The sequence below is a fragment of the Melampsora larici-populina genome (genome assembly GCF_000204055.1).
Source record: "Melampsora larici-populina 98AG31 unplaced genomic scaffold MELLAscaffold_12, whole genome shotgun sequence".
Taxonomy (NCBI): Eukaryota; Fungi; Basidiomycota; class Pucciniomycetes; order Pucciniales; family Melampsoraceae; genus Melampsora; species Melampsora laricis-populina.
This window is the reverse complement of record NW_006768776.1, coordinates 1,612,371-1,631,168: the sequence shown is the minus strand read 5'-3', so window position 1 is coordinate 1,631,168 and position 18,798 is coordinate 1,612,371. Positions and strand designations below refer to the sequence as shown.

Here is an 18,798-nt window from a genome sequence, read left to right as displayed (position 1 = left end):
ATCTCCAAAGCCTTTTCATCAACTCTACAATCCCAATCAAACATTCCGCCTGAGTCATCTTTCCAAGCTATAGAGATGATCAGAAAAAGCTCGAAAACTTACGGGTTTGAAAAGTTCACTTCACATGGAATAGGTTCTAAGGTTCCAGTTCTTACTCTTGCAGATAGTTCTAAAGACGTTTGAGATAAAGAAGGAGGATTGATCCATTGAAAATCATAGGTGAAGATCTTCCTTGTATATAATGCTGGATGATCACTACCAAGTAGAATTCATCGTTAGACCAAAAAAAATATTCAAGTAAAAGATAAAGCAAAGAGACTGAACTGGTGAGGTACTACGAAGACCCGATTGAGTTTCAAGTCTTTCTTTGCAACATACAGCTTTTGTGGAAAAGCATTAGGTTTGTTGATCCGACACCTTTGTCCAATAGTGTAATTCCAAATCCCTCGATGTTCTCCTACGACAGTCTTTTGATCATCAAACAAAACAATCTCACCTTTTCTACCCTCAATCTGTGTACCTTTAAAAAAAGAAATCTCTTCAATCATTTTGTACGAAACCCAAAAAAAACAAATCTAACCTAAAAATTCTTCAAACCTTTTTATCCTAGGTTCAACCAAACAAATCCCCATACTTTCATTTTTCAAAGCATTAGGTAACCTAACTTCTTTAGCAATCTTCCTGACCAATTCTTTATTAAATCCATTCTCACCTAATGGAAACAAACATCTTTTTAAGATCTTAGAAGGAATCGTAGATAAATAATATGATTGATCTTTTGATGTTTCTGAAAAGGCTTGATGTAATTCTGTTGTACCTTCTTGAGTATGTTTCAATCGAGCATAATGTCCTAAAAAAAGACCATAATAAGAAATGGTGGAGTGATGAAAAGGTAAGAAAGTTTTTTTTACCCGTGGCTAAGATTGTTTGGGGATCTGATTTTAATAAGTGCTCGGCTAGGATTCCAAACTTGATTTGTCTATTCGATTCGGTTTTGAAGAAACATATGTATGTATGAAATCTTTCAAATCCATCAGATTCCATTCTAGTGAGTTAGTCATCAGATTTTAAATCTTCACCGATTGCACATCACATCTGGATTAGGAGCTTAGAGAAGACAGAACAGGTGTTAATAAAGTGGATCGATCGTTCAGAAGGAAATTATACATTGGATGAATCAGTTCTGAACTCACTACCACCCGATTCCCATATCTTCAAACACGGTTCCCAAACTTGATTCCAATAAGCCTTAGATAAATCGATCTAAAAAACCGCACGCACCATGAGTTTAACTTCTCCAAGCTCCATTTCAAAAAGAAAAAGAATCACCTACAAGTTGACAAGGTAATTTTAAATGATCACAAACCGATTGAACATCATCCCAATCTCTTTTCCACTGACATCTAATACCCTGATCTTTGACTTTTACATCAGAATCATCCATCCAATTCTTAACAAAGATAGCTCTTAATCGATGATGATAACCTGATCTGATTAACAAACTGGCTACAACTGATGAATCGACTCCTCCTGACATGGCTATTGAAATCGTTTGGGTTGGTAAAAGGTTCAGCTTCTTCATGGAGCTTAATTGAATAAATGAATTTAATGCCATCAAGTTTGTTGGGTTGGGTATGGATCGTAGATGTGGTCATAAGGTATCGGATTTGAGTGAGGTGATCAGCTCATGAGTTGATCCATTCGTTTACTTTTCTTCTTTTCCTTTTTGTGAACTGTTCGATTTGAGCGAGATGTCCAATTGGACTGAATCGAACTTTGTTGAAGGCTGAAGCAAAACATAAAATGGATTTGATGGTGAAACACGTGATCTCTCCGTGACTGCGCGAGTAGTCATCGCCCTCCTTAATCCAACCGAACCTTCCAATCGATCCTGATTCCTCAGGCAGTTCATCCTCTTTCTCTACACGGAGAACAAAAGGGAATATCCAGGCTAAAGCCTCTCTCACAGATTCCACCTCATTGGGCTTGAGAATGAGATATGTCCATCTGATAACCATTGGGTTTTGAAAAGCCTAGCACAAATCCGTGCAGAAAAACTACAAAGAACCTCACCAGCATTAAGGAATCTTTCAATGACTGTGATGACTGATGCAAAGTGCTCTCAACACTTCGCGCGATAATTTTTTGGACCATTTTATGATTGTCGATCAGCATGTCCCTGCATCGTTGCAAAAATGATCACCTCTTGATCTGATGATTTACATAAACAACACGGTCCCTCAACACGGTCCTTCACCACGGTCCTCCAGGCTCAGCAGCTAAACTATACAGTCCGGGTCGGATGGAAATTTTAGAAAACGAAGAGAACAAACTTTCAATTAAGAACCAAACGAACACTTTAACACTATCAACACCATATATCCAGACAAACTATCCCATCAATAATGACCCTACAACAATCTTCAAGTTCACCATCAGTAAGTCATCTGGTTTCATATAAATAGTATTCAAACCTGAAACTCATCATCATTTCTTCATCACATCACTTTAGCAAAACCCACAAGCAGAAGAAGAAGAAGACCAAAACCAAGCTCAAGCTTCAGGTCCGATCCCGATCGCAGCATTAGCCGAACACGGTTTTTCTTCATCAGATATACAAAAACTAATCACAGCTGGAAATGATACAGTAGAAGCTATAGCATATCAACCCAGAAAATCATTAATAGCCATCAAAGGAATTTCAGAAGCAAAAGCCGATAAGTTATTAGCTGTTTGTAATACACTTTTACCATTAGGATTTACCACAGCATCTGAGATTCATAATCATCGAATCGGAATGGTTAGGATCATCACAGGATCCAAAAATTTAGATGCTCTCTTAGGTGGTGGGATCGATACACAATCGATCACTGAATTCTTTGGTGAATTTAGAACCGGTAAATCTCAACTTTGTCATCAATTATCAGTGACGTGTCAATTACCTGTTGAAATGGGTGGTGGTGAAGGAAAATGTATGTTTATTGATACTGAAGGCACTTTTAGACCTGAACGAATCCTTGCGATTTCTGAAAGATATGGTTTAGATGGAACTGAAGTTTTAAATAATATTGCGGTGGCTAGAGCTTATAATACTGATCATCAAAGTACTTTATTACGTGAAGCTTCTACTCTAATGTCTCAAGCACGGTAAGGAATTCTTTTAAAATCTAATCTCTCAAAATCGAATTCTAATCCAACATCTTTCTATTTTACTCTTTTGATACAGTTTCGCCATTTTGATCATCGATTCTGCTACTGCACTCTATCGAACAGATTATGTTGGAAGAGCCGAATTAGCAGACCGACAAGCACATCTAGCTAGATTCCTTCGTACACTCTTAAGTCTAGCTGAACAATTTGGTGTAGCCGTCGTGATTACCAATCAAGTGATGTCAAGTCCAGATGCAGCCACCGGACTTGGTAAAGCTCCTATTGGTGGTAACATTATTGCTCATAGTTCGACGACTCGGTTTGTTGTCTTTTACTTTTTTTTTCGTTGATTCACTTTTTCAAAATCACTAACCCTCTTGACATTTTCTGTTGGGTTATGGATTAGGTTACAATTTAGGAAAGGTAGAGATACAACTCGGATTGTGAAAGTGATCGATTCACCTTGTTTACCAGAAGGAGAAACCAAGATTGCACTATGTCAAAATGGAATAGGTGATCCAGAAGAAGATTGATTGATTGATTGATCAAGTCTCTTACACCAAATCCACTTTGTATTCTGCTCATTAATTCGAATCTTATTCTTTTTCTGATCCAATCTGATCTTTTCTTTTCTATCTTTATTATTGCTTTCAATCCGCCGTTTTGGTTTCTTTGGTTATGGTTTTTGTTTTGTGAGAAGTTTGGATAGAAAATGTATGAATAAATGTGTTGTAGTAATTGACTCTTTTTTTTCTTAAACATGATTTACTTAAGCAATTCTCTGTGCAAACAATTAAGTCAACGGATAACAAGAAGTGAGCCAAATGAGATTTCAGGAAAGTCGGATTGGTCATATGGATCAGATTGACTTCATATCAATATGGGTGGGTTGGCGCACATTCTGGGATAGTTTGTCCGCTAGATATAGTTCCTTTTCAACCGAAAATATCGGCTTTAGATCAGATTTCAAGATATTGGCAACGCCTTTTGGCATGAGAAATTTAGACCATTTGGATCTATGGTGAAAGTGATTGGACTTGAACTGTAAACAGTGGAGCTACGAACGTGTAGATGCGAAGACTCTGATGTTGGTTGAATTGTAGTTTGGATTTTGTGGACTTTGTGGAAACTCCATTTGATCGACCCTTGCACAACACATCAGCCGGACGACGTACAACAGGGCGTTCTCAAAGTGTATTCGAACTCAGAGTGTGTCCTTTTTTTGCAATTCGCTGATACCTCTTTTGGCGTGTGGCTTGCAATGGCATATAAAGCCTGCCTTTGTCAGGGAGGCATGATGAATCCGGCAATTTCGTTCTCACCTTCTCTGAGTTTACCTGATCTCCATAGACTCAAGATTCCAATATCTGACCAGTTTCTGTGAAATATGGCTATGAATCGATCAAACCCAATCTTCTTTCTTGTGCTTGTGTTTCTCCTTGCAGGAGATCTCAGCTCGAACATCTTCGCCAATGCTCAGTCTGTAGAATGTAACACCTTTTGGCAATTACCAAAGGATTCGGATGATGGTAGATATAGTTAGTGCACCATTTCTCTTCTGCCTTTAGTTCTTCATCTCTTCGTTTTCGATCCATGATCTATCATCTTCAGAGATATGATGAACTTACTTCATTTTTAAATACCTTCTGTCCCAAAACAATCACGACCGAAGAATGCGGTGGAAAAGATCCTGATGGAAAGAAGTATATTTATTCGTGCTCATGGTGCGGAAGGGGAGATAACAAACCATGCAGTACGAAAGAAATTTCTCATTTGCAAACCATGAGTTGAAAGACCGCTTCTGATTTTGTTACTTCAAACTTCTCACAGGTGCCAAAGACTGTGTTCCCGCCGGCAACGCACCTCGGGTTAACACAAGGGGAGCATTCCCTTGCGATGCCGGAGAGGATGAAAATTACGAGAGCCAGCCAGTCAGACCTATCTGTTGAGTCGATTTGCATGTTCTAAATACTCTCAGAAAAAGATTCCTCAACTGTTCACTTCAGTCCCAGATATCTTGATTTGACATACTAATATTTTGAAAACAATGGGCTCTACTTTTTGGATTTTGAAAACAACAGTCTGCTACCATAAGAACGCACAAGGACTCGAGGATACCTACCATTGCGCAAGCCGTCATTTGAACCAGCGTAAGTTTACCTTCAATACTTTGAGCAACTGATGACTGATTACTACTTTCCATGGATTAAATCGGATTATGTTGGCTACGGTAATTAGAATGTCCTCTGAATTTATGTAAGCGCACTTTATAATCAAACAAAATGCCTGTTTTGATCCTTCAAACGCCAGGATACGCGTAAAGCCTCGTATAGGAGAATGTAGTTGTGACCTTTTCATGAAGCGGATTTATTCTTGAAAAGGCTTGCCACCTACAGTTGTTCTCTTGATTCTGGATAGATTTAATACGGGCTCCTCATGTTGGAATACATTGCTTGCTATCATACATCGTCCTTTCTCCCTCTCTTGGAGGCGGTGTTCATTTACCGAGGCCCTACTTGCCTTTAGACAACGAATCTTGTCTGTCCTTGAAAGATATGGATTAGATTATACCAAAGTATTAAATAATATTGCGGTTGTTAGAGATTATAATACTGATCATCAAAGTACTTTATTACGTGAAGCTTTTACTTTGATGTCTTGAGCATGGTAATAATTTTCGGAAAAGTGACTTGACGCCGGGTTCCACTGGAAGGCCCACAGCTCACATGTTCTTTCACTTATCCAGTGCCAATGTCATCATCAATTACCAGTAACACAGTCCATGTATACAAAGCTATTGATTTCTTTCGTAACCAAAAACATTGGCTCTTTCAGCTTTCTGTAAGTATCTGCGATGTGATTTCTTCTTCATCGTCGATGACATTTGTATGTACACATGTCCCCACGTGGGCTTACATATGGATGCCAAGAATCAAGATATCGACCACACGTTTTGGCACAACTTTTGGCACAAGAAATCTCACCCATTTGGAGCAGGATGGGCTTACAGAGACTTACAGTGTCGTAACAGTGTAGAGCTACGAAGCTGATGGGGGTTGAGGGAAATGCGGAGTCTTGACCAATATGAAACTTCAATTGGTCTACCTTTGCAAAACATATTAGCCTGACCATGTACAACAGGGTGTTGTCAACGTGAATTCGGACCGAGAAACTGACAAATGTGTCTCTCCATGTGTGGCTTGCATGTAAAGGCTGCTTTTGCTAGGGAGCATAAAAGATCTCGCAATCTTCGCTCTCACCATCTCTGGATCTAGTTGATCTTTAAGATGTTTTCTACTTATCCTCTATCAATTTGAGCAAACGTCTTTTTTAAATACTTGATATCTTTCTGTGAAATATGTTTTGGAAATTGAACCAATCAAAGACTATCTTGTTTGTTGTGCTCGTGTTTCTGCTAGCAGAAGATCTCGGCTCGAACATCTTTGCAAATGCTGAGTCTATAGAATGCAACACCTTTTGGACATCACCATCGTATTGGACTGATAATAAATACAGTTAGTCCAACATTTCTCTTTGGCCTTTAGTCCTTCACTTTTCATTTCTTTATAACCAATCAATGATCATTCTCAGGAATGTTGTGAACTGACGAAAATCTTTAAATACCTTTCATCCAAAACAATCATGACCAAAGGGTGCGGTGGAAAAGATAAGGACGGAGCAAAGTTCATTTATTCGTGCAAATGGTGCGGAAGGGGAGATGGGAAATTTTCCAGTGCGAAAGATTTTTATTCATCTTCAATCGATGTTTAGATGGATGATGGTCCGCTTACCTTTCTAAATTTCTTCAAAAATGATCTTAGGTGCCTATGACTGTGCTGACTCCACCGGAAAAGTGATCACGACGGGATCATGGGATTGCGATGCCGGAATGGATCAAGATGACGACAACAAAGATAGGCCTATCTGTTGAGTCAATTTGCATCTTATACTCCCAGACAAAAATACCTCGACTGTCCACTTTAGTCACAACTTACAAAGATATTGAGGATTCATACTGACCTTTGAACACGATGGGCTCTACTTTCTGCATTTTTTGACCAAAAGTTTGCTACCGTTATAACGCAACAAGAGTTGCGGAGCCCTATACTTGCAAAAGCCGGCATCTGCTTCAACGTACGTTCTTAAACTCATGTGTGATCAAACAAATGATATCAACTCATCACTGACTGCTACCTTCTATGGATTAAACTTGATTTTGTTGGCTACGAAATCTAGAATGTCCTTTGGACTTATGCAAGCGCGTTACAAGTAAATAGGAAAATTTAAGCCTGTTTTATGACAAAACAAAATGTCTTTCATCATACACCAGATACCGTCTAAACCCCCGTGCAGTTCAGTGTAGTTGTTACTTGTCCATGATGTTGTTTTATTCTTGTATAAGTTTGCTAGGTATAGTTGTTCTCATCATCTATGATAGCTTAGATGTGAGATCATCTCGAAATACATTGTGTGCTCGGGCTCTCTTGAAGGTGGCGCTGATTCACCGAGCCCCTACTTGCCAGACAGGTCTTCCTTGAACACCCGTGGTTTACGGTATGGACAATAGAAAAGTGGTCTAAGAGGCTGAGATGTCCAAGGACAACAGGTTGTAAAGCGCCAGCCGTGGACGTTCCCCGTGCAAGCTCAAGCCATGTAAAGTTGCACAAATAGCTTTGCGATCCAGATAGCTAAGCAGCCCTTCTTATGATTTCGGATAATTAAACAAGATATGTATGACAAATATTAAATTTGAAGGAGAAAAGGAACCTACAGAACACAGATCAGAGAAGAATCAACGTTGATCAACTGACCTGTTCTATAAAGGCTCTCAAATCAGAAAAAATGATAAGCAGACACTCAGCAGGGAGATGAGGAAGTGATTTTTACCAAGAAGGGCTTCTAAAGCATACATGCATACAATTATTGTGTTTCACTCAATGTAACTTTCTCAAAACTGAAAAGTCTCAAGTGTGTGGCAATCTGGAGAACTTTGTGCAGCATTATCTTTGAGGGATAAGTATATGTCAGTGCATTGCACCTACATTGCACCACTGGAGCCTGCAGTGTTTGAAATGGAAGTGCGAGGTTTTGCGAGGTGACAGCCTAGGCCCTACAGGTCTATGACGCTCACGTGCGAAGCCGGGCGCATTGGTGCGGACCCAAAAATGAAACCGAAAGTTCAAGGCCCGCTTGTGGGTGCACAGCTCTGACCAAAATTTACGTTGAACTTGAGGTTTTCTGCGAATTTATTCATGCCACAGCACAATCAACACATTTCATTCAGCACAACACCAATCATACCAATATGTCTTTAGGGAAAAGAGCAAGACCTTCGAACGTCGGTGGGAAGCGTTCCAAAGCCAAGAAATGTGAATCCACCACGACGGCCAACAGCAAGCCGAAGTCAAAAACAAAAACAAATGAAAAAGGCAAGATGAAAGCTTTCATTCCTATTCCCGGTCACTCGGACGATGGCCAGTCCGAAGATGAAGATGAGGATGGAGATGGGGATGAAGATATGCTAGATGAAGAAATCGAAATGGGCGATAATGCAGCTGCTTTCTTAACTGGACTCGATAAGAAAGGTATCACTAGGTATGTTTTCCCTTTTTAACTGTTTCTTTTAGAAATCCGTGCTCAATATTGAAGTTCACTCCTTTCATCTTACTTTTAGATCACGCAAACAACAAGTCGTCGAAAATCGAAAGGCTCGTCCAAAAGCCTCTGCACCCTCTCAGTCTTATCGATCATTACCCAAGATCGGTCCAACTTCGAATGAGGCAGTAGATGACGATAAAGAAGATGGTGAAAAAATTGACGATCTTGATGAAGACGATTTTGCTCTTCTCGACAGCGATGATGACGGGGATGAAGACCTCGACCTCTTAAGCGATATGCCTAGCTCTATTTCTTCCTCTCTCTCTACTGGCGACGATGATTTCTCAGATGACGACGATCTTTCAGAAGAAGATGATAGCGACGAGTGTCTCACTGATGATTCTGCACTTGAAAAGGCTTACTATGCCTCAAAACGTTCGAAACTAAACGGATCTGATGACGAGGCAAATCAACCAACTGAATCCAAACTCCCAGTCAAATTACCTGACGGTACCATTCAGCGTTTTCCTAATCCAAATCAACCTACTGGTAGTCGTGCTTTGAAAAACACTATCTCAACTGATCAATCTGATACCAAACCAGCTCCGCCACAACCCAAAGCACGAGTGGGAGATTCATCTCATGGTGCACGATTCGGTCGCCTATCGCTAGTTGACATCTTAACTAAACGACATGGAAAAAAAGCAGCTGCGCGTGCTGAAATCGCTGATCTAGCCCGAGAAGCCATCAGTGATCCCGAAATGAGCCTTAGTCTCATCAAACGACTCATTGCACTTTGTTTACCTACTATCAAAGCTGATAACAATGTCAACAGCGTCATTCAAATCGATCCCGCTATCCGGTTCATGGCTCTCTTGAGTTTACTCTCTGTATTTCTCGACATCATTCCGTGAGTATAAATTGTGTAACTCTTGTTCTAATACCTTAGCTTTATTGATTTTTAATACTGACGCCCGTCCTGTGTGTGGCAACAGTGGTTATCGAATTCGAGCCTTGGGTGATGCTGAGAAACAGGCAGCTGTCAGTCAAATGGTAGCACGACAAAGAGAATGGGAAGACGGTCTAGTGAGCAATTACAAAAAATTCTTGGAGATATGTGAAAATGAGGTTATTTCAGCGGGTGTACTGGGATCAGTTGGATTAAAATGTCTTTGTAAATTATTAGCTGAAAAGACTCATTTTAACTTTTCTCAAAACATAATGGAAGTCGTAGTACGTAAATTGGGAAGGAAGGAATGGGACGAACAATCGGCTGAGTGTTTGGATGCGATCAAGGCCGTCTTCAGAAAGGATCTTGATGGGCAAGACAGTTTACAACTTGTGAGACTAATTGGGAGGATCATCAAAGCGAGGAATTACGCGGTTCATCCTGAAGTTCTGGCATGCTTGTTACACTTGAAACTCAAGGATGAGATCTCATCCGGAACTCGAGCCAGTACTGAAAGAGTTCACAAAGCCAACGACAATAGGACTGGAAAATTACCGTGGAAGGAACGTGTCAAGCACAAGAAGGACAAAACTGAACCAGTGGTCTTGTCCAAGAAAGCAAAGAAAGCAATTAGAGATCGTCGAGGGATTGAAAAAGAAATTCAAGAAGCTGAAGAAACTGTCAAAGTTGAAGAGAAAGAAAGAAATCAAACTGAAACTCTTAAACTCATCTTTGCGCTCTACTTTCGAATTCTTAAACTCGATCATCGTTCTATACTCTTTCCAACTGCCCTTGAAGGTTTGGCCAAATTTGCTCATTTGGTCAATATCGACTTCTTTCGTGATCTGATGAGAGTCCTCAGGCAACATATCGACGATCAGGTCTTTGTATCAAAGTCCACCGACCGAGAAGACGAAGACCAGTCAAATCAGATACGACGTGGTCGCGAACAGCTCGGAGATAGATTAGTTTGTATCCGAACAGCCTTTGAACTTTTATCTGGACAAGGTGAAGCTCTCAATGTCGATCTTACAGAGTTCATCAATGATCTTTATTCTATCCTCATCCCGCTTGGAACTCAACTTACACTGGAAGAGAATCAAAGTACCGTAATGAATCAAGAAGATCGTTCAGGTTTATCGAATCTTGATATACTCTTCAAAGCTCTCAACCTTGCATTCCTTACTCCAAGATCTGCGATTCCACCTTTAAGAGCACAAGCATTTACCAAAAGATTATTAACAATCACACTTTCTCTTGCTTCACCAATCTCTATCATCAAGATCATCAAGTTTATCATCAAGCTCATGCATCGTCAACCTGTGATAAAATCTATCTTAACTTTAGATGATGAGGATAGTAGAAGGGTAGGAGGAATCTATCGAGGTGAATTAAACGATGTTGGGTTGAGTAATGCGGATTGTGCTATCGGTTGGGAGGTTTTGGCTTTGGAAAGGCATTGGGATGAGAGAGTTCAAGACGCGGTTAGAGATTTGAGAGCCGCTGTGAAGGATGTGTCAGGCTGATTACTTTTGACATGTTTGTGGTCTTGGAAATACTAGTCAGGTAGTAGGACGTTGTACTTTCATAACTTTTTTTCGAGACATCACATTATAGAAAACGTGTCCAGAAAATTTGGTAGGTGAGTAAGATGCAAAGATATACATACAACCCATTTACAAAATACAAATACAGCCGGTCCTATAAACCTTGGACAGTTGTCTTTTGCTTTTGCACTTTGCGCTTTTTGTATTTGCTTTTGTAAATGCGCAAAAAGCTTTAAACAACACTTTCATTGGCTGTTTTTTTATCAGCTCCCCTCTACCAGTACACAGTGGTTCTTGAAGAAAAAACAAAATTTTATAGGTTGTACATACTGCATCTGCATGAAAGCTTGTACAGCCCTTTGCAGAATTGATGACTTTGGAAAAAGAGAAAACACTTGAGTTTTCAAAAAAAAACCTGTGAGTTTTTTTCAAAAACTGAGCGAGCTCTTTCTCTTTTAGAATTACTGGGCCAGGTTTCAAAAAAAAACTCACTGACTTTTTGAAAAACCCAGCAGCTTGTTGACCAAACTCGGTCACTTTCCAAAAAACTCAAGGTTTTTTCGTCTTCAAAGTCATCAATTATGTAAAGGGCTGTAATTTTTTCTATTTTTTTTTGCTTGAGAAGCGCAAAATTGGCCCCAATCCAAAATTTACCCAAAGCCGGATCAGCTAGATGGGGACTGATCCAAATCCCATTCAGCGCTTTGATGGTTTTCAGCTCAAAACCATTGATTCATCCAGAATATTCCAAGGGCAAAGGAACAGGCGAGTGTTGTGAAGCGGGGTAAACGTGAGCACAAGTCTCCCTCAATGGTGTTATATAGTAATCCAAAATTGAACAACTTTACAAAAACTTTGTAATTCCAAAAATGGATTTCAGCAATGAATATTAGGAAAAAATCACCTGTATTCATCATAAGAAGATCTGTTCATCATTTATTAACATCAATTGATCAAATTCACGCCTTGGATCATTACAAACAATAATATTCATGACATCATATGGTTACATTGGAGGATTTCTGTTGATTTTTGACGGTTTTTGAAGGTTCCCCTCTTGACTCATCTTATACTTTTGTTAGAGTGTTTTTAATCATTATTAAATTACTTTATCAGTACTAAGTTCACTAAATTGCCCCTTTATATCAAAGGAGAGATTTCTTTACGTGTGATAAGACTACAAGTCTTCTTTGGAATAACAATCTAATTGATTGTTGCTTTTCTAGTAATTAAAAGTGTGTTTTGTTGTGCTCAGATTGGAATAACACTATAGCAGTGTTGAGGTTTCTTTATTTCTAAAAACTCACGGGAATAATACTTGACTTACGTATTGAAAACAATTTCTCTGGTGCCTTATCCCAAAGAATTCAGCAAAACCCCGTGTTGATCTTTCAAAGAGGCAGTCTTAGGCAACTTCTACTAGTTAGTTATATTAGTAGATTATCCCTCTTTAAGCTCTGTAAAGCTCTTGTTGAGCTTTAAGTTCTACAGCATATGAAGTAATCAGCTGGGAATGGCAATGCCTTGCTTGCAGAGAGAAGTGTGGAGGACACATCAGACAAGAATATAGTGGTCAATGTGTTGATCATAATTTCATAACCAAAAGTGCCATAACTGGATAAGTCAAGATATAATTGGTTAGTTTACATTTGCTTCCTGTCTCAAGCTGCATCCAATAACTCACTATCCGGGCTGCTCAACCTCAAAGCCATCAAATTCTCCGGTCAAACTGAACATGTGTCAACCTTGGGTTTTCCACTTCATTTCGGCAGTATGTAGGTAAGACGATGGAACCTCTTGCTGAATGATCTTGAAAAGATGACTCGTGTTCTTTCGGATTTGTCTGTTAGGAGTCCAGTTTGGTTATCAGTTGCCACAGACACAAAGTAGACCAACTAGTACATGCAGAAGGAATTGCTTACTGGTCTAACTGTTGAAAGTCGATGGCAGTAGGCCAACCTTCACGTTTTCCATGTGGTATAATATTGGTTTTGGCCCGATGTAGAGCGCAAAAGTCTGCAGTTTGCGGAAACGATTGTTTCCACAAAAGAAAGAGGGCTTAGCGAGATCTGGAGGCTTTTGAATATCAATCCAACTCACCGGTAGGGACCTTGCATTAGGCAAAGCGGGTAGAGCTCCTTTCTTGCGCTGAAGCCAATCCAATGGGTGTTTTGGAAAGGGGTCTTCACAGAAGGGGCACAAGTCAGCATTGTCTGTATCTGACCAAAGCTGGGGTATGCTGGTAGAGTCCAAATCACTGCTGCTTGTATCTGAATTACTCGGTTTGGCTATGACGGGAATGCTTGATGGTATTACCACAACATTGTTGTTGGAATTTTCTTTCAGCCGTGGTGGGGAAGGTGGAACCACCACTGAGTTTTCTGATGAACAAGTAGGACAATGATTGGCGCGATGATTGACTTGTTTGCAAATGCTGCATTTATAAATGCGTTTGACGGCTGGAATTTGAAGAGGTGGATGTGAGTCTGTTGCTTCTTGAGTTAGTAGCACCGAAGGACAAACAGATAAGCTATCATGTTTTGAATCTAAAGATCTTTGACTCAATTTGACAGGTAATTCAGCTGTTTGAATTGATTTGAGACTTGCTTCAGGAAGTTTAGCATCTTTCTCAGCATCACTTTCTTCATCAAGTTTGGCTTCTTCAGGAGTGAGGCGCTTTGGGCAAGTTGTAATTCAGTGACCGGGCTGCAAGCATTGACTACATTGTGGATTAGCCACTTGAGCTTTTTTTGCTTCCTTTTGGGCTTCTTCAGCTTCCTCTATCTCCAAATCACACTTCCACCGGACTTTGTCTTGGGAAGCACCCAATCTTTTTTTTTGATTGGTATGAGGTCGGCCACAATTTTGTACCTTGACCATGGCATTTTCAATCGGAACCAGAGAAAAACGGCCACTTTCCATCTTAGCAAGATCTTCATATAAATTTTGGAGAGCATGTTCATCGAGTTCAATCAGGTGTTCCAGCCTTAGTCTGACGGCATTCTTCAGTTCCGCAAGGTTAGAAGGAGGTGCTACCAAGGTTAGATTCCATTGGGGGTGTACAAGGTCAGGAGGAATGATATCAGAGTGTACAAGACTTCGTGCAAGCTCATGAGAGCATGGCAGCCCCCATGCGCCTCGGAAAGTCTTGGTACACTCCCTTTTGATAGAGTCCAAGATTAGTTTGTACTGAGAGTTGATCTTCTTCAAGGCATAGTGTGATATCACCTCATTCAAATCTTGAAAACAAGTCAGGAGCCCCAGGAGCATCTTTTGACACTTGCCTCCAGTCAAAGTGGAAATTTCCTTGTACTGAGAATCACCCACCTGCTTGAAAGCTTTGAAGCATGTAATACAATCGTTATTGCTGCCATCTAAGAAGTTTTTCAGCCAACGGTGGCCACCCTCGACTCGAGATGTTGATGAGTTCCCAAAATGAGGTGTTTGGGATGTAAAGAGGGCAACAAATTTTTTGGTTCGGTGAAGCCAGGTTTTTTTGAGGTATTCCAGGATACGGTGATGTTGTGCTAGAGTCTTGACTTTTTGAAGGCGTTCATTGTATTCTTCAGTTGTTGCGCTTTGCAAAAATGAGTTTCAAGTCTTCATGAACTCGTCCCAATCAGCCTTTTTCATCTTCTTCTTACATTGTTTGGCAATGTTGTGATTTATATGCCAGATACATAAAATGTGAGTGGAGTCGGGGAAGACCTTCTTGATCGCGTTGAACAAGGCCGGTTCAGCATCAGTGCAGGAGGTTTTGGGAGTTGGAAAAGGGTTGTTGTCCTCAGAATCGCCGTTGAAGACAATTGACTTTAACTGTTCCATCGCCCACACATATCACTCTTCAACTTCACTGTGCATGAAGCACAGCGCAACGATAAACCTCTTATGTGTGTTTGTTGTCCCCACAATATGTAGCAAAGGCAGATTAAATCGATTAGTTTTATACGTGCAGTCAAGTCCTATTACTGTAGGAAACCGTCCAGCCAAGTCAATTCCGTGAGAGCTGGCCAACAAAAGCAATTGCAAAGTTCCATTGCTGGCTGTAGTTGTCCAAAATGCCCATTTTGAGTCAGTAATCAAATCAAATAACCCTTGGATTGGGGAGCGTCCGCCAAGCCAGACATCTCTTTGATGATAGAGGGCGTTGCGGATGTCCCTGACAAGTGGTTCTGACCCCGGATCGAATTGCATGAGATGTAGAATCTGCCCTGCGCTGCATCCTGCTGAAGCCAGTAATTTGATTTGATGTAAGGCTTTGGGGGTGAATTTCCAATTTTTCAAGAGGTTGTTCAGTTGATTGAAAGATGGATGGTTATGAGGATGTTTTGCGGTATTTTTCAAGTCTTTCTGGACAACCCATTGGTCTTGGCTCGAGTGGTAGTTGAGTGAAATCTCGAATTCATAGCCTGTCATCTTGGTAGAGCTTGAGCAAACAGTGGCGACCGAGTTGACCGGCCGGCCAAGTGAGCACCGCAAGTAAATTCGAACCTTTTGATGTTTATCGGTCTTGTGACTCTTGACAGCAATTCCATACCCTTGATGGCGAGCTACGGCGCTCATATACATTATGCCGCTCGCCATCAAAACAAACTCTTTTCCAAAAATTGGTGGTTGCATAAGTCGTACCGGTGCAGCTCCCAAGAAGATAGGTGCCCGTCAGCGAGAGCAAAAGAACTCAATCAAATCCAGGATATGCAAACTGAGAATGGGAGGAACTCACCAATTGTTGGCCAATCACTATCATGCTTGGCTTGGAGGTCATCCAGTAACTCTTTGTCTGATTCTTCGTCTTTGTTTTCATCAACATCTTTTTCAAGACCCAACGTAAGCAGCAGATTTGGCTTTAGAGACGGTTGCGAGATCGTGGTGATGTTGGGATTACTAGCTCAAAGTGGCACAGTAGGTGGATTGGGGTTGCTACTTGTAGTAGGTCGAGGAGGTATGGGTGGTGGTGGATGATCCTCTTGGGGGGCCAGAGGATATCCGTGTGATTGATGTGGAGGAAAAGACGTGGGATACGTATAGGGTGATGGCCAAATTGAGTTGCTCGTCACATTCTGATGATACACATGCTGAGGATAGGACCCATGATTAGGATTGTTGGTTGCGTTTTGAAAGGTGGTAAAGGTGGACCAATAGGGGTGGTCAGGAGGATACATGTATGGAGGTGTTGGGACTGCTAGGGCCATATCTGACAAAGATATGATGAGTACCAAAACAGTTTGATCTGGGGAACGGAGGTAAACAAAGAACGTAGGCTGTGAGGAGACGAAGGTGAGGTTGAGAGGAGAGGAGGACAGTCAGTACTTGGAAGGAGGGCAAGGAGGAAGAGACAAGGAAGAGACACAACACTTACCATCTTTAGGCGAGTCATATCGGATGGTCACCTTTGGATTGGAACGTTTGATCTTCCCAAAGCGGAAAGAATGGGATGGTTGAGGCACAGTAGTTGTAGAGAGAAGTAGGAGCCCGGTGTACTGGTAGAGAGGAAGTAGTAAGTAGCCCGGTTTGATGATGTGATTGAGGGAGAGGGTGTGATGTAGCCCGGTTTAAGAGGGTGGTTGTAGCCCGCTATCCATGATGGAAGCCCTGTTCCTTATTTGGTGCCCTTGTGTATTATTTGGTACCCAGATGCGCTGCGGCTGCGGCCAAATTTGGCAGAGGGAGGTGTAAGGTCGATGATATATCGACCTTCACTGAGTTCTCGATTCTCTACGGCCAAAGCCAGACAGAACAATCACCAAATATAATTCCTATTAAAAGCCTGAAAACACCGTAAATCAATATAAAAGATAAGAGAAGAGAATTGGAGGCAATAAGGGTCCTCGAGAGAAAAGAGAGAAAGGAAAGAGACAACACGCTCCTACATAACCGCTATACTACTACTACTGTAACTCCATACCAACATGTAGTCTATACCCATACACCTCCTTAGAGCATCCGCACTCGTTTGCGGTTGTTAACTTGGTCACGTGCGGTAACAACCGCTACATTAAGCAAAAAATGACTTAACTCAGCCAAATTTCGCACTCGTTTGTGTTAGTAGCACTGTAACGTTTGTAACTTTACCGATAATGCATGTGCTCCACAGTGGTCATGCAGTAAGGTAACATTCAATTTTTCAAGTACGATTTCAAGTTTAAGAAAACAAAGGCTATATTTGAATACATCTATTGATCTTGTGAAAATTATAAAGATTTGAAACTACACAAGAAAGATGAACAATCTGAACCAATCCAAACTTTTTTTAATGTTTGATTCAGCTTTTTTCAACTGTTTGGTTTGTATCTCTTGATCTTAAAAGTCTTCCAGTCATTAGTCTTTAGAATTCAATTTTCTCATCTATCTCTATACATATGTGAAGTCTGAAATTCTTCATATTGATTCGATTGGTTTGAAGTCGAGTTGAAGATTTTCAAACGACCTATTTTAGAACAAAAAAACAAAAAAAACAATCGTAAAAACATCGATTGGTGTTAAAAGGTCTTGATTCAATTCATGTGACTGGGTGAGAGAGGTGAAAAGACGATGTTTGTTGTTGACTTTGGTATTGGAGATTGGGCTGAGTTGAGTTTTTGGAGTTGTAGTTGCTGTGAACAGGTCGTGATGTGTGCTACCGCATGCGTTAGCCAATTGGTAGATTTAGAGCATCCACTATGGGTGCGGTAACCAAGTGATTTATCGTAACTTTAACGCTAAATTATACACAGGTCCACTATGGACCTGTTTTAGACTTGCGGTCCGTACGACTGCATCAAATCTTGCTCTCCGTGTGTTCAAATCTACGCAAGCCTACGACTTGATTTATCGTAGGAAATCAAGTCGAAACTACTGTTCCCAAAACTTCAAACTGCATATGAAACTTCATTTCTCAAACTTCAAACATCAAAACCTCACTTTCGAACTTCAAATTTCAAACTTCATCCTCAAATCTCAACTTCGAGATATCACATCTCGGAACATTGCACTTTGAATTGAATCGATTTCAATCACAACATCACCCTATATCTTAATCTTTTGCGAGACACCTTAAGAATTGAGGTGCACAATAGTCAATTGCTGAGTAGGCTGAGCTCGAGCTCAATCTGTTTGGAATTGAGTCTGAAATGGTGAAGGTGGTGTGTGAAGCCTATAAAACAAGATTTCTAGACAAGTTGCTCAAATTCTTGATGTTCCTCATCATTGTGGTTTGAAGACTTCAAAAGACAGTCGATGTGTCTCTTCAAGGAACTTGTAGTGGGCATCTGATGGATGGTTTTTCGGATGGGATTTGTGAGAAAGATATGATAAATCATCGCAAAATCAAACCACTGTGGATCTGGTTGATTCACAGTGATTTATCGTAGTTAAATCAGACATTACATCAATCCGTAGTGGATTTCATGCGGTTACCAACTTAGGTAAAACACGCGTGATTAAATTTCGCGGTCAGGAACGCAAAACTTACGATAAATCACCATCATGATAGTGGATGCTCTTACCGATTCGCTAACGCAAACTGATGAAAAATTAACTACCGCGGGGCTAATTGTTCACCGGTGCGGAAAAGAC

At 40.6% G+C, this 18,798-nt stretch overlaps 5 protein-coding genes across 5 annotated transcripts; 4 read left to right on the top strand and 1 right to left on the bottom strand.

Moving 5' to 3' along the window:
• Positions 1-98: 98 nt before the first annotated feature.
• Positions 99-1,582, bottom strand: MELLADRAFT_35034 (uncharacterized protein; the record flags this gene model as incomplete). Its single annotated transcript, XM_007408377.1, has 7 exons — positions 99-255; positions 325-520; positions 581-850; positions 912-979; positions 1,080-1,107; positions 1,194-1,263; positions 1,334-1,582. 7 exons carry the CDS (start codon positions 1,580-1,582, stop codon positions 99-101), a joined length of 1,038 nt encoding a protein of 345 aa, XP_007408439.1.
• An 823-nt stretch (positions 1,583-2,405) lies between these two features.
• Positions 2,406-3,683, top strand: MELLADRAFT_105250 (uncharacterized protein; the record flags this gene model as incomplete). The annotated part of the gene is made up of 3 exons (XM_007408407.1): positions 2,406-2,438; positions 2,513-2,721; positions 3,557-3,683. The coding sequence occupies 3 exons, from the start codon at positions 2,406-2,408 to the stop codon at positions 3,681-3,683; spliced, it is 369 nt and encodes a 122-aa protein (XP_007408469.1).
• Positions 3,684-4,537: 854 nt separating this feature from the next.
• Positions 4,538-5,423, top strand: MELLADRAFT_123889 (uncharacterized protein; the record flags this gene model as incomplete). Its single annotated transcript, XM_007408408.1, has 5 exons — positions 4,538-4,688; positions 4,823-4,903; positions 4,981-5,094; positions 5,232-5,300; positions 5,389-5,423. 5 exons carry the CDS (start codon positions 4,538-4,540, stop codon positions 5,421-5,423), a joined length of 450 nt encoding a protein of 149 aa, XP_007408470.1.
• A 1,085-nt stretch (positions 5,424-6,508) lies between these two features.
• Positions 6,509-7,427, top strand: MELLADRAFT_123894 (uncharacterized protein; the record flags this gene model as incomplete). The annotated part of the gene is made up of 5 exons (XM_007408409.1): positions 6,509-6,665; positions 6,803-6,883; positions 6,972-7,076; positions 7,216-7,284; positions 7,387-7,427. 5 exons carry the CDS (start codon positions 6,509-6,511, stop codon positions 7,425-7,427), a joined length of 453 nt encoding a protein of 150 aa, XP_007408471.1.
• A 1,028-nt stretch (positions 7,428-8,455) lies between these two features.
• MELLADRAFT_62080 (uncharacterized protein) lies at positions 8,456-11,223 on the top strand (the record flags this gene model as incomplete). The annotated part of the gene is made up of 3 exons (XM_007408410.1): positions 8,456-8,745; positions 8,825-9,658; positions 9,744-11,223. The coding sequence occupies 3 exons, from the start codon at positions 8,456-8,458 to the stop codon at positions 11,221-11,223; spliced, it is 2,604 nt and encodes an 867-aa protein (XP_007408472.1).
• Between the last annotated feature and the right edge of the window lie 7,575 nt (positions 11,224-18,798).